The following is a 14,425-nucleotide window of genomic DNA, read 5'->3' on the forward strand; positions in this document are numbered from 1 at the left end:
TCCAGCCTGGCATTTTGCATGATGTATTCTGCATAGAAGTTAAATAATCATGGTGACAATATATAGCCTTGAAGCACTCCTTTCCCAGTTTTGAACCAGTCTGTTGTTCCATGTCTGTTTCTAACTTTTGCTTCTTGGGCTACACAGGTTTCCCAGGAGACAGATAGGATGGTCTGGTATTCCCATCTCTTCAAGAATTTTTCAGTTTGTTGTGGTCCACACAGTCAAAGGGTTTAGAATAGTCAGTGAAGCAGAAGTAGATGTTTTTCTTGAATTCTCTTGCTTTTTCTGTGATCCAACAGTTGTTGGCAATTTGATCTCTGTTTCCTCTGCCTTTGCTAAATCCAGCTTCAACATCTGGAAGTTCTCAGTTAATGTACTGTTGGAGAATTTTGAGCATTCCTTTGCTAGCGTGTGAAATGGTTTTGATCACCACCTCCTGTACAATGTTACGAACCTGTGTCCCTAGTTCTTCAGGTACTGTCTATCAAATCTAATCCCTTGAATCTATTTGTCACTTCCACTGTATAATCATAAGGGATTTGATTTAGGTCATATCTGAATGACCTAGTCGTTTTCTCTACTTTCTTCAATTTAAGTCTGAATTTTACAATAAGGAGTTAATGATCTGAGCCATTGTCAGCTACCAATCTTGTTTTTGCTGACTGTATAGAGCTTCTTCATGTTCAACTGCAAAGAATATAGTCAGTCTGCTTTCGGTATTGACAATCTGGTGATGTCCTTATGTAGAGTCGTCTCTTGTGTTGCTGGAGAGAGAGTTTCCAATGACCAGTGCATTCTCTTGGCAAAGTCTGTTAGTTTTGCCCTGCTTCAGTTTGTACTCCAAGGCCAAATTTGCCTGTCACTCCAGGTATCTCTTGACTTCTTACTTTTGCATTCCAGTCCCCTGTGATGGAAAGGACATCTTTTTTTTTTTTTTTTTGTATAAGTTCTAGAAGGTCTTGTAGGTCCTCATAGAACCGTTCAACTTCAGCTTCTTCAGCATTAGTGGTTGGGGCATAGACTTGGATTACTGTGCTATTGATTGGTTTGCCTTGGAAAAGAACAGAGATCATGCTGTTGTTTTTAAGTCCTTTTGCTGACTCCCCAGGTTGGGAACTCTGTTTTGGGCCCTAGAACTTGCTACAGTGCGAGAACTTCTTTGGTATAACTATTCTCCAGTTTGTGTGTCATCTGCTCAGTGGCTCTATGGTGGGGCTAATGGCGACCTCCTCCAAGAGGACTTATGCCACATGCCACACCTCCCAGGTCTGCTGCAGCCAGAGCCACTGTCCCCGTGGCACGTCACTGCTGACCAGGGCCTTCACAGGAGACTCTCAAACCCTCAAAGGCAGGTCTGGCTCAGTCTCTTGCGGGGATCACTGCCCCTTTCCCTTTATCCTGGTGTGCACAAGGTTTTGTTTTTCCTCTCTGATTTTCTCTGGCAGATCTGAGATTTCATTTTAAACGTGATTGTGCCTCTCCTACTGTTTTATTGGGGCTTCTCCTTTGCCCTTGGATGTGGGGTATCTTTTTTTGTTGAGATCCAACATTCTCCTGTCGATGGTTGTTCAGCAGCTAGTTGTGATTTTGGTGTTTTCACAGGAGAAGATGAGTGTACATCCCTCTACTCTGCCATCTTACTTACAGCAGATGTAAGATTAATTTAGAGGCTTGAAAATGGAGGGAAGTTTCCCAATTCTTTTTATGAAGCAAGTCTAATATTGGTATCAACACATGACAAAGTTTGTACAAAAAAGAAAACAATTATTCCTATTATTTATGAATATCCATGAAAAAGTACAAAATATATAGTACTACTAGAATGCTAATAAGTATTTTCTTAGGAAACAGAATCCAACACTACATTAAAAGCATAATTCACTATCATCAGGTAGGATTAATTCCAAGAATGCATGAGAGGTTCATAATTTGGAAATCTATCTTGTCATTCACCATATTAATAGGTTGGTGGAAAAATAATCATGTGTATGCATGCTCAGTCATATCTGACTCTTTGTGACCCCGAGGACTGTAGCCCGCCAGGCTCTTCTGTCTGTGGGATTCTATAGGCAAGACTATTGGAGTAAGGTGCCATTTCCTACTCCAGAGGATCTTCTTTACCCAGGGATTGAACCCACATCTCCTGCATTGGCAGGCAGATTCTTTACCACTGTGCAACCTGGGAAGCCACACACACATATATTATATACAGATATGTATATACATGAAGTGAAGTGAAGTTGCTCAGTCATGTCCTACTGTTTGCGACCCCGTGGACTGTATAGCCTACCAGGCTCCTCCATCCATAGGATTCTCCAGGCAAGAATACTGGAGTGGGTTGCCATTTCCTTCTCCAGGGGATCTTCCCAACCCAGGGATCGAACCCGGGTCTCCTGCATTGCAGGCAGACGCTTTAACCTCTGAGCCACCAGGGACGCCCCATGTATATACATATATACACACACACACATAAATTGATATATTTTCATCTTAGTACTAAAGCCAGTACTACTAATTGGGAGGCACTACAAGTGTTTTTTTTTTTTTTTTTAAATTTATTTATTTATTGAAGGATAATTGCTTTACAGTGTTTTGTCATTTTCTGTCAAACCTCAATATGAATCAGCCATAGGTAAACATATATCCACTCCCTTTTGAAACTCCCTCCCATCCTTTGCCCCATCCCACCCCTCTAGATTGATACAGAGCCCTTGTTTGCTGTATGGCTCAGAGTTTCCTGAGCCATACAGCAAATTCCCGTTGGCTATCTATTTTACACATGGTAATGTAAGTTTCCATGTTACTCTTTCCACACATTTCACCCTCTTCTCCACTCTCGCTGTATCCATAAGTCTATTCTCTATGTCTGTTTCTCCGTTGCTGCCCTGCAAAGAAATTCTTCAGTACCATTTTTCTAGATTCTGTATATATGTGTTAGAATATGATATTTATGTTTCTCTTTCTGACTCACTTCACTCTGTATATAGGTACTAGGTTCATCCACCTCATCAGAACTGACTCAAATGCATTCCTTTTTATGGCTGAGTAATATTCCATTGTGTATATGTACCACAACTTCTTTATCCATTCATCTGTCGATGGACATCAGGTTGCTTCCATGTTCTAGCTATTGTAAATAGTGCTGCAATGAAAACTGGAATACATGTGTCGTTTTCAATTTTGGTTTCTTCAGGGTATATGCCTAGGAGTGGGATTGCTGGATCATATGGTGGTTTTATTCCTAGTTTTTTAAGGACTCTCTCTCCATACCAACATCCATAGTGGCTGCATCAATTTACACTCCCACCAACAGTGCCAGAGTGTTCCCTTTTCTCCACACCCTTTCCAGCATTTATTGTTTGTAGACTTTCTGATCATGGCCATTCTGACTGGTATGAGGTGATGTTGCATTGTAGTTTTGATTTGCATTTCTCTAATAATGAGCGATGTTGGGTACCCTTTCAGGTGTTTGTTAGCCATATGTATGTCTTCTTTGGAGAAATGTCTGTTTAGGTCTTTTTCCCACTTTTTGATTGGGTTGTTTGTTTTTCTGACTTTGAGTTATGTGAGTTGCTTGTATATTTTGGAAATTAATCCTTTGTCAGTTGTTTCACTTGCTATTATATTCTCCCATTCTGAGGATTGTCTTTTCACCTTGCTTATAGTTTCCTTTGCTATGTAAAAGCTTTTAAGTTTAATCAGGTCCCACTTGTTTACTTTTGTTTTTATTTCCATTACTGTAGGAGGTGGGTCATAGAGGATCTTTCTTTGATTTATGTCATCGAGTGTTCTGCCTATGTTTTCCTCTAAGAGTTTTATAGTTTCTGGTCTTACATTTAGGTCTTTAATCAATTTTGAGTTTATCTTTGTGTATGGTGTTAGGAAGTATTCTAATTTCATTCTTTTACATGTAGCTGTCCTGTTTCCCCAGCACCATTTATTGAAGAGGCTGTCTTTGCCCCATTGTATATTCTTGTCTCCTTTGTCAAAAATAAGGAACCCATAGGTGCATGGGTTTATTTCTGGGCTTTCTATCTTGTTCCATTGGCCTATATTTCTGTTTTTGTGCCAGTACCATACTGTCTTGATGACTGTAGCTTTGCAGTATAATCTGAAGTCAGGAAAGTTGATTCTTCCAGCTCCATTCTTCTTTCTCAAGAGTGCTTTGGCTATTTGGGATATTCTGTGTTTCCATATGAATTGTGCAATTTTTTGTTCTAGTTCTGTGAAAAATGCCATCGGTAATTTGATAGGGATTGCATTGAATCTGTAGATTGCATTTGGTAATAGTCATTTTCACAATATTGATTCTTCCTTTTGTTTACTTTGGTAAGTTTATTCCTAGATATTTAATTCTTTTTGTTACAGTGGTGAATGGGATTGATTCCTTAATTTCTCCTTCTGATTTTTCATTGTTAGTATATAGAAATTCAAGTGATTTCTGTGTGTTGATTTTGTATCCTGCAACTTTGCTAAATTCACTGATTGGCTCTAGTAACTTTTTGATAATATTTTTAGGATTTTCTATGTACAGTATCATGTGATCTGCAAACAGTGAGAGCTTTACTTGTTCTTTTCTGATCTGGATTCCTTTTATTTCTTTTTCTTCTCTGATTGCTGTAGCTAGGACTTCCAGAACTATGCTGAATAACAGTGGTGAAAGTGGACATCCTTGTCTTGTTCCTGATCTTAGGGGGAAGGCTTTCAGTTTTTCTACCATTGAGAATAATGTTTGCTGTAGGTTTAAAAATAATGTAGGCTTATCATATATGGCCTTTACTATGTTGAGGTAGGTTCCTTCCATGCCCATTTTTTGAAGCGTTTTAATCATAAATGGGTGCTGAATTTTGTCAAAAGCTTTTTTCTGCATCTATTGAGATGATCATATGGTTTTTATCTTTCAATTTGTTAATATGGTGTATCACATTGATTGTTTTGCATATATGGAAGAATCCTTGCATTCCTGGAATAAACCCAACTTGATCATGGTGAGCTTTTTGATGTGTTGCTGAATTCTGTTTGCTAAAATTTTGTTGAGGATTTTTGCATCTATCTTCATTAGTGATGTTGGCCTGTAGTTTCTTTTTTTGTGTTGTCTTTGTCTGGTTTTGGTATCACGATGATGGTGGCCTCGTAGAATGAGTTTGGAAGTGTTCCTTCCTCTGAAATTTTTTGAAAGAGTTTTAGAAGGATAGGCATTAGCTCTTCTCTAAATGTTTGATAGAATTCTCCTGTGAAGACTAGGCTTTTGTTTTTGGGGAGATTTTAGATCACAGCTTCAATTTCAGTGCTTGTAATTGGGTTGTTTATAATTTCTGTTTCTTCCTGGTTCAGTCCTGGAAGATTGGACGTTTCTGAGAATCTGTCCATTTCTTCCAAGTTATCCATTTTATGCCATATAGTTGTTCATAATAGTCTCTTATAATCCTTTGTATTTCTACATTGTCTGTTGTAACCTCTCCTTTTTCATTTCTAATTTTGTTGATATGATTCTTCTCTCTTTTTCTCTTGATGAGTCTGGCTAAAGGTTCGTCAATTTTGTTTATCTTCTCAAAGAACCAGCTTTTAGTTTTGTTAATTTTTACTGTTGTTTTCTTTCATTTCTTTTTTTTTTTTTTTTTGCAGAAATGCCCCAAATGTGATTTATTCTTTTTTTTTTTTTTTTATTAGTTGGAGGCTAATTACTTCACAACATTTCAGTGGTTTTGTCATACATTGATATGAATCAGCCATAGATTTACACGTATTCCCCATCCCGATCCCCCCTCCCACCTCCCTCTCCACCCGATTCCTCTGGGTCTTCCCAGTGCACCAGGCCCGAGCACTTGTCTCATGCATCCCACCTGGGCTGGTGATCTGTTTCACCATAGATAATATACATGCTGTTCTTTCAAAACATCCCACCCTCACCTTCTCCCACAGAGTTCAAAAGTCTGTTCTGTATTTCTGTGTCTCTTTTTCTGTTTACTTTTTTTTTCATTTTTTCATTTTTTTCATTTCTTTTTCACTTATTTCTGCTCTGATCTTTGTGATTTCTTTCCTTCTACTAATTTTGGGTCTTTTTATTCTTCTTTTTCCAGTTGTTTTAGGTGTAAAGTTTGGTTGTTTTTTCTAAACAAAGTTTAGATGTTTTTCTTGTAAAGTTTCAATGTTTTTCTTGTTTCTTGAGGTAGGATCATGTTGCTATAAACTTCCCTCTTAGAACTCCTTTTGCTGCATACCATAGATTTTGAGTTGTCATTGAGTGTTTTCATTGTCATTTGTTTCTAGAAAGTTTTCAATTTCCCTTTTGATTTCTTCAGTAACCTGTTGGTTGTTTAGAAATGTGTTGTTTAATCTCCACGTGTTTGTGTTTCTTAGTTTTTTTTCTTGTAGTTGATATCTAGTCTTATAACATTGTGGTCGAAGAAGATGTGCTAGATATGATTTCAATTTTCTTAAATTTACTGAGGTTTGATATGTGACCCAAGATGTGGTGTATCCTGGATAATGTTCCATGTGCCTTTAGAAGAAGATATATTCTTCTGCATTTGGAAGGAGAATGTCCTGAAGATATCAATGAGATCCATCTCATCTAATATATCATTTAGGGCTTGTATTTCCTTATTAATTTTCTGTTTTGATTATCTGTCCGTTGGTGTGAGTGGGGTGTTAGAGTCTCCTACTATTACTGTGTTACTGTGAATTTCTCCTTTTATGTCTGTTAATGTTTGTCTTATGTACTGAGGTGCTCCTATGTTGGGTGCATAGATATTTACAATTGTTATGTCTTCTTCTTGGATTGATCCCTTGATCATTATGTAGTGTTCTTCCTTATCTCTTGTAATCTTCTTTATTTTAAGGTCTATTTTGTCTGATATGAGGATTGCTACTCCAGCTTTCTTTTGTTTCCCGTTTGCATGGAATATTTTTCCATCCTCTCACTTTCTGTCCATATGTGTCTTGAGGTCTGAGGTGGGTTTCTTGTAGACAGCATATATATGGGTCTTGTTTTTGTATCCATTCAGCCAGTCTGTGTCTTTTGGTTGGAGCATTTAATCTGTTTACATTTAAGGTAATTATTGATATATATGTTCCTATTGCCATTTTCTTAATTGTTTGGGGTTGATTTTGTAGATTTTTTTCTTGTATTTTTTCACTGTGTAAGTCCCTGTAACATTTGTTGTAAAGCTGGTTTGGTGGTACTGAATTCTCTTAACTTTTGCTTGTCTGAGAAGCTTTTTATTTCTCCATCAATTTTAAATGAGATCCTTGCCGGCTACAGTAATCTTGGTTGTAGATTTTTCCCTTTCACTACTTTAAATATATCCTGCCACTCCCTTCTGGCCTGCAGAGCTTCTGCTGAAACATCAGGTGTTAAGTGTATGGGGTTTCCCTGTATTTACTTCTCCCTTGCTGCTTTTAATATTTGTTCTTTGTGTTTAGTCTTTGGTAGTTTGATTAGTGTGTGTCTTGGTGTGTTTCTCCTTGGGTTTATCCTATATGGGACTCTTTGTGCCTCTTGGACTTGACTGACTATTTCCCTTTCCATGTTGGGGAAATTTTCAACTATAATCTCTTCAAAAATTTTCTCATACCCTTTCTTTTTCTCTTCTTCTTCTTCTGGGACCCCTATAATTCAAATGTTGGTGCATTTGATATTGTCCCAGAGGTCTCTGAGACTATCCTCAGTTCTTTTCATTCCTTCTACTTTATTCTGCTCTTCAGAAGTTATTTCCACCACTTTATCTTCCAGCTCACTGATTCATTCTTTTGCTTCAAATGTTCTGCTATTGATTCTTTCCAGAGTATTTTTAATTTCAGTAATTGTGTTGTTTGTCTCTGTATGTTTATTCTTTAATTCTTCTGGGTCTTTGTTGATTCTTAGATTTTCTCCATTTTGTTTTCAAGGATTTTGGTCATCTTTACTATCATTATTCTGCATTCTTTTTCAGGTAGTTTGCCTGTTTCCTCTTCATTTATTTGGACTTTTGTGTTTCTAGTTTGTCCCTTCATTTGTGTAGTATTTCTCTGCCTCTTCATTATTATTTTTTTAACTTATTGTGTTTGAGATCTCCTTTCCCCAGGATTCAAGGTTGAATTCTTTCTTCCTTTTGGTTTCTGCCCTCCTAAGGTTGGTCCAGTGGTTTCTGTAAGCTTCCTGTGGGGTGAGATTTGTGCTGAGTTTTTGTTTGTTTGTTTGTTTTTCCTCTGATGGGCAAGGCTGAGTGAGGTGGTAATCCTGTCTGCTGATGATTGGGTCTATATTTGTTTTGTTAGTTGTTTATATGAGGCATCCTGCACAGGGTGCTACTGGGGGTTGTGTGATGCCCGGTCTTGTATTCACTTGGTTTCCTTCATATGATTTCTCACTATTTGACACTCCCTAGGGTTAGTTCTCTGGTAGTCTAGGGCTTTGGAGTTAGTGCTCCCACTCCAAAGGCTCAGGGCTTAGTCTCTTGTCAGGAACGAAGATTCCACAAGTGGTTTTTTATGGCATTAAGTGAGAGTAAAACAAATATCCAAAAATGAGAAGCCAAAGATGAACCCCAGACAAATGGCAGTTACAAAACCAGGCAAATAATAATTAAATAATGCAGTATACACATATACATATACACCTATGAGCAAAGTCAAAACAGTCCAAGAAAAATAAAGTATAGTAGATTGACCTGGCAAACAAAGGAAATAAAAAATTTTATTTACCATTTAAGAACAAAACTAACTAAAGTGCAAACTGAAAACAAAACTAAAGCAAGATGCCAAGTGGGGAATAAAGCAATGAAAACTAAACTAAGAAACATGTTGAGAGGAAAGGGAAGAAAGAAAGAATAGATATGCAAAGTTAAATAGAGGTAGATGAAGACTTATATATGTTAAAGTTTAACTTCAAGGGGAAAAGAACAGTAGGAAAGGCAAACAAAGGAATAAATGTACAAAAAATATAACAGGTTTAAAAAAGTTAAAATCATAAAATTAAAATTATATTTTAAAATTAAAACATATTATATTTATATTATATTACATTTTATATTTAAATATAATAGGTTTAAAAATTAAAATTATAAAATCAAAATATATTATATTATATATTATATTATAATTGTATATTATATTTATATTTAAAATAAAAATATATTTAAAAATAAAATTATAAAAAAGAGAAAGGAAAAAAAAACAGAAGAAGAAAGAAAAAAGGAAAAAAAATGGAAAACTCCACAGAACTGCAAAAGCCCAACATAGAGCCAGAGGTTTATAACAACAATAAAAAGTGTGACTGAATATACACATATTCATATACACCCATAAGCAAAATCAAGCAGTCCTACAAAAGTAAAGTACAGTGGATTGACTCAGTGAACAAAGGAAACCAAAAATTACATCTACCAGAACAAAACTAACCGAAGCACAAACTGGAAAGCAAAACTAAAGAAGGCACCAATTGGGGAATAAAGCAATGAAAAAATACTAGCAAATATGTTGAGAGGAAAGGAAAGAAAGAAAAGAAAGAAAGAATAGATATGCAAAGTTAAATAGAAGTAGATAAAGAAGATTTATATACATTAAGGATTAACTGCATGGGGAAAAGAATAGTAGGAAAAGCAAACAAAGGAATAAATGTAAAAAAAAAATAATAGGTTTAAAAAAATTAAAATTAAAGAGGAAAAAAAGGGAAACGCCACAGAACTGCAGAAGCCCAACATAGAGGCAGTGGTTTATAACAATAAAAAATGTGACTGAGGGGGGAAATAAAAATCTCAAAAGCTTAATTAGATTTCATAGTGCCAATAAAATTGACAACTACAACATAGGGGGAAAAAAAGACAAAAAAGAAAAAATCCAAAAGAATCTACAGAACAAATCAAAACTTAAGAATAATAATGTTTTTCTTGAGTCACTGCTGTCCTTTCCCTCGCTGGGAGTCACAGTCCATCTCACCTCCCTAGGATGCCCCCCAACACGGTGCTGATCTCTGGACCTGCTGTGGGGGCAGCTCAGATCCTAATCTTGTCCTACTCCTGTGCGTTCTTGCCTCCAATGTCCACAGCTATCAGAACTAGTGCGTTTTCTTTTGTGGGAGCTCTCAATGACCTTTTTTATATTCCATAGACACAGAGTCTGGTTAGTTGGTTGTGTGGATTTAATCTGCAGTGTGTACAGCTGGTGGGAAGGTTTTGGGTCTTCTTCCTTAGCCACACTGCCCCTGGTTTCAATTGTGATTTTATTTCCACCTCTGCATGTGGGTCATCCACTGGGGTTTGCTCCTGAGGCTGTCCTGGAGGACTTGGGTGAGGGCCAGGTGTGGAGGTGGTGCAGCTGCTTGGGTCCCAGGGATTCTGGCAGCACCAGGTACTCAGGGGAGTTGGCAGCTACAGCAGCAGAAATATAGTGCTCTAGAAGGGTGTGGCAACCAGTGTTGGCCAATATGCTCCAGTATTCTTGCCGGGAGAAACTCCATCCCTGACAGAGAAGCCTGGCAGGCCACAGTCTGCAGGGTTGCAAAGAGTCAGACACTACCAAAGTGACCCTGTGCCCATAGACACAGGACATGTTTTGCCTGTGGCAGCTCTGCCCCAGTGAGAGTTGAGTGTGAAGGTGGCGCAGCTGCTTGGCTTGTGGGGACCCTGGCAGCGCCAAGTATGCAGGGACAGGCTGCCTCTGCCACAGCAGTTATGGTCCTCTCAGAGTCTTTATTCCAGCCTCTTGTAGCTGGCGATTGAAGGCCTCTTTGGCCAGTCTTTCTCCATAGCTCCGCCCGTTCAGGCACTTAGAGGGCTCCCTTGCCTGGGGTCCTTCTCTGCTGTTCAGCGTGTCAGGCACATAGAAGGGCCCTTCTGGGGGGTCCTACTCTGTAGATCAGCACGTCAGGCACTTATAGGGGAGCGCTGGCTGGGGTCCTACTCTGTAGATCAGCATGTCAGGCACTTAAAGGGGTGCCCTGGCTGGGGTCTTACTCTGTAGATCTGCACATCCGTCACTTAAAGGAGCATCCTGGGTGGAGTCCTGCTCTGTAGTTCAGTCCCTCAGATGTTTGATGGGCCAGCCTCTCTATTGTTCAGCTGCCAATGCTGGTGTGTGGGGGGAGAGAGGCTATGGTGATGGCTCCACCCCCTACGCCTGACTTAGCAGTATCGCCTTGCTTCCATGGCTTCCTGGCTTTCCTCCACAGCCCTTTCCCACCACAACCTCCTTCCTCACATCCCCTCAATGCGCTTCTCTGCAATCAGCAGCAGCCCTTGCCCTGGGATTGCTCCACAGTCCCCAAATTCCAGCTCCCAGCCACTGCACCTTCCAGGGGACCTGCATCCCTGTCCTGGGGATGGCTGCAGCAAGGACTGTCTGATTCTCATTCCATTTAGGCTGCCACAGGTCAGCTGTTTCACTCTCAGCCTTAAATGTTTCTCCTCTGACTCAGACAATCACCCTGATGTGGGGATTGGACCCCTGCTTCAGCTCCCCCACCCACCGAGGGCAGAAAACACTCCTGTTTTCCCCCTTGTTCCTTGTCCTGCTGAGTTCTGTGTGGTTCTATATATTCTTTACCTCTGGTCAGGTACTCCTCTCTGCTCTCCGCTGGTGTTCTGCATGCACTTCTGTGTCTGAAGGTGTATTCCTGATGTTCCATGGAGAGAGATATACTCCGTGTCCACCTACTCCTCCACCATCTTGTTCTCTTGGATCCTCTGTTCTTTGAGTAGGATGGATGATTCAATATCACAAAGATGTCAGTTCTCCCTGAGTCAATTTTTAAGTTTAATACAACCTTAATAAAAATTGTAGTTTTTAAAGGAAATTAGATGAATGAATACTAAAGATCATGTGGAAAGATAAATACACAAGAGTAGTCAAGAAAACACTGAAAAAGAAAATTGTCTGAGCGGTGGAAACTAGCCTTGTTGTTGTTGTCTTGTTGCTCAGTCATGTCTGACACTTTGCAACCCCATGGACTGGAGACTAGCCTTATCAGATGTTAAAATATAATTTTATATTATTTTAATTAAATATGAAAATATAATTAAAATGTTATGATATCAATGTATTAATGGACAAATAGGCAAGTTATATAGAATAGAAAACCCAGAAGTGGACCCAAGAACTTACAGAAATTTAGTTTATGATAAAGATGGCATCTTAAATCAATATGTAAAGAAGGTCTTTTATAAAAACTTTCTTATTTCTCGCAGTTTAACACAATTGTGATGAAAAATAAAATTTACCATTTCAGCCATATTTAAATATACAGGTTAGTCTTGTGAAATAGATCTTCAGAACTTTTTCATCTTGAAAAACTGAAACTCTATACTCATTAAACAATAGATCCCTATTTCTCCCTCTGCTGAGCCCCTGATAACCACCATTCTACTTCATGTTTCTATGAGTTTGATTACTTTAGATACCTCATGTGAGTGCTATTGTATAGTATTTGTCTTTTTGTGACTGGCTTATTTCACCATGTTATAGCATGTGACAGAATTTCTCTCCTTTTGAAGGCTGAATAATATTCCACTATATGTTAAATTTTGTTTATCCCATTCTTCAGCTGATGGATGCTTAGGTTGTTTCTACCTTTTCGTTATTGTAAATAATGCTGCTATAAGATGGGTATACACATATCTACTTGCATCCCTGCTTTAAGACAGTAAGTAACCTTTTAAGACAAGCCTTTAAGATAAGACCAAGCATTTTTGCTTTCTTTTCCATGCTGAAGACATTAAACATTCAATCTGTCAAGCATATGAGAGAAAAGACTAATGATAAACCCTTCAAAAAATAAAGGGAAAAATTTTCCTTACAGTGTTTTAATGTTCCATCATTTAGATACATAATTTGTAGTGTGATAATATGGACAAAAATGATTATCCATTAAGGACAGTCATCTTATTTGCTTACTTTAGCATAGTTTTGATAAATTTGACAAAAATTTAAATAAACAGAAAATGTAATACATAAAATATATGAAGGTAACTATGTCTAAAAATTTTGGAATCCATTTTAATTTGAGAAATATCAAGCATTCCATATGCTATTATCTTGGCTATAGGGTAAAGATACAATTATCTTAGAAGTCAGCAGCTTAGGGTCTTCCTTTAGCCCTCTGATGTATGAGGTTTTGATAAGGGGTTAGGATCAAGAGAACATAAGTTGGTCTTTCATTGTTGTACTCCAGTATATACTCAAAATCTGTCATCCCTTAATTTCAAGTTCTTTGACTAATCAGGTTGTGCTAGGAACCCATCCCATTCCCTTATCTCTGTATTTGAAATCTCTCCTTTTGACCCCATGTTTTTCTTCCTAATACTTATTTTTCTATTTTTGCTCCTACCAAGGTACAATCACTGGTTTGATGGAATGGCTTTACTTCACCAGTTCAAGATGGAGAAGGGCACAGTGACATATAGGAGCAAATTTCTACAGAGTGATACATATAAAGCCAACAGTGCTCATGATCGAATTGTGATCTCAGAATTTGGCACATTGGCTCTCCCTGACCCATGCAAGAATGTTTTTGAACGTTTCATGTCAAAATTTGAAAAGCCTGGTAAGCACCCTTTATTATGCCCAGAATTTTCAGGTAACAGTGATGATTCTTTAAATTATTATGACATATGTCAATCTTTATAAATATGGATCTTGATGTTTATTTATTTTGATATGAGAGGATGTTTCAACTGCTTTCTCCCTTGATTGTGTGCTTAGGATCTGCTATAGTAAGTTGCGGTGTTTAAATAACTTTGGGATTTGGTTTCAGCAATTACTGACAACACCAGTGTCAACTATGTGCAGTACAAGGGTGATTACTACCTTAGTACGGAAACCAACTTTATGAATAAAGTGGACATTGAGACCCTGGAAAAAACAGAAAAGGTAAAATATAGGTTAAAAATATAATAGAGCCTAAAATTTCTCTCCAAATACTCTCAAATACTTTTTAGAGTAGTTATTATCAGAAGAAAAAATTGGATTCTTAAACAAAATCAAAGTTACCCACTGATTCAGGTTATTATGTACCCTCTGTCTTCATTAGAATGGTCCGTGGTATTGGTTGTCCTTAAAGATAATTCTAGATTTCTTCTTTAGTCCAGCTGTCTGAAGGTTAGGGCAAAAGAGGCATAGCATAGTAAAGATTTATTTCTGTCATTTCATTTTATGCTTAGCTATGGGTAGAATTGGACTGGAGATTATCTAGACCCATACTGCCCTGGAGAAGGAAATGTCAACCCACTCCAGTATTCTTGCCTGGAAAATTCCATGGACAGAGGAATCTGGTGGGCTACAGTCCATGGGGTCACACGACTGAGCAACTAACATATATTGCCTTCATGTTACACATTAATTTGAAGCAAAATAAAATTTGGGGCCAGAATTTTAATCCTTATTCTTTTGAGCTTTCTTGTGATCTTGAGCAAAAAAATTTCTTATTGGATAATCATTTTTGTCCATT

General features: G+C 37.8%; 1 protein-coding gene and 1 non-coding gene across 3 annotated transcripts in view; one reads left to right on the top strand and one right to left on the bottom strand.

The window, feature by feature from the left end:
* BCO2 (beta-carotene oxygenase 2) overlaps nt 1-14,425 on the top strand; it is a 72,024-nt gene that overhangs the window by 33,283 nt on the left and 24,316 nt on the right. For both annotated transcript variants that reach the window (XM_043482283.1, XM_043482284.1), the window contains exons 3-4: nt 13,311-13,522; nt 13,733-13,848. In XM_043482283.1, the coding sequence (XP_043338218.1) occupies nt 13,311-13,522; nt 13,733-13,848 (328 nt within the window). The remainder of the gene's footprint in view (nt 1-13,310; nt 13,523-13,732; nt 13,849-14,425) is intronic.
* TRNAC-GCA lies at nt 2,367-2,438 on the bottom strand. The gene has a single exon. It is a non-coding gene; the product is annotated as a tRNA-Cys (tRNA).

Source organism: Cervus canadensis, chromosome 11 (genome assembly GCF_019320065.1).
Source record: "Cervus canadensis isolate Bull #8, Minnesota chromosome 11, ASM1932006v1, whole genome shotgun sequence".
Taxonomy (NCBI): domain Eukaryota; kingdom Metazoa; phylum Chordata; class Mammalia; order Artiodactyla; family Cervidae; genus Cervus; species Cervus canadensis.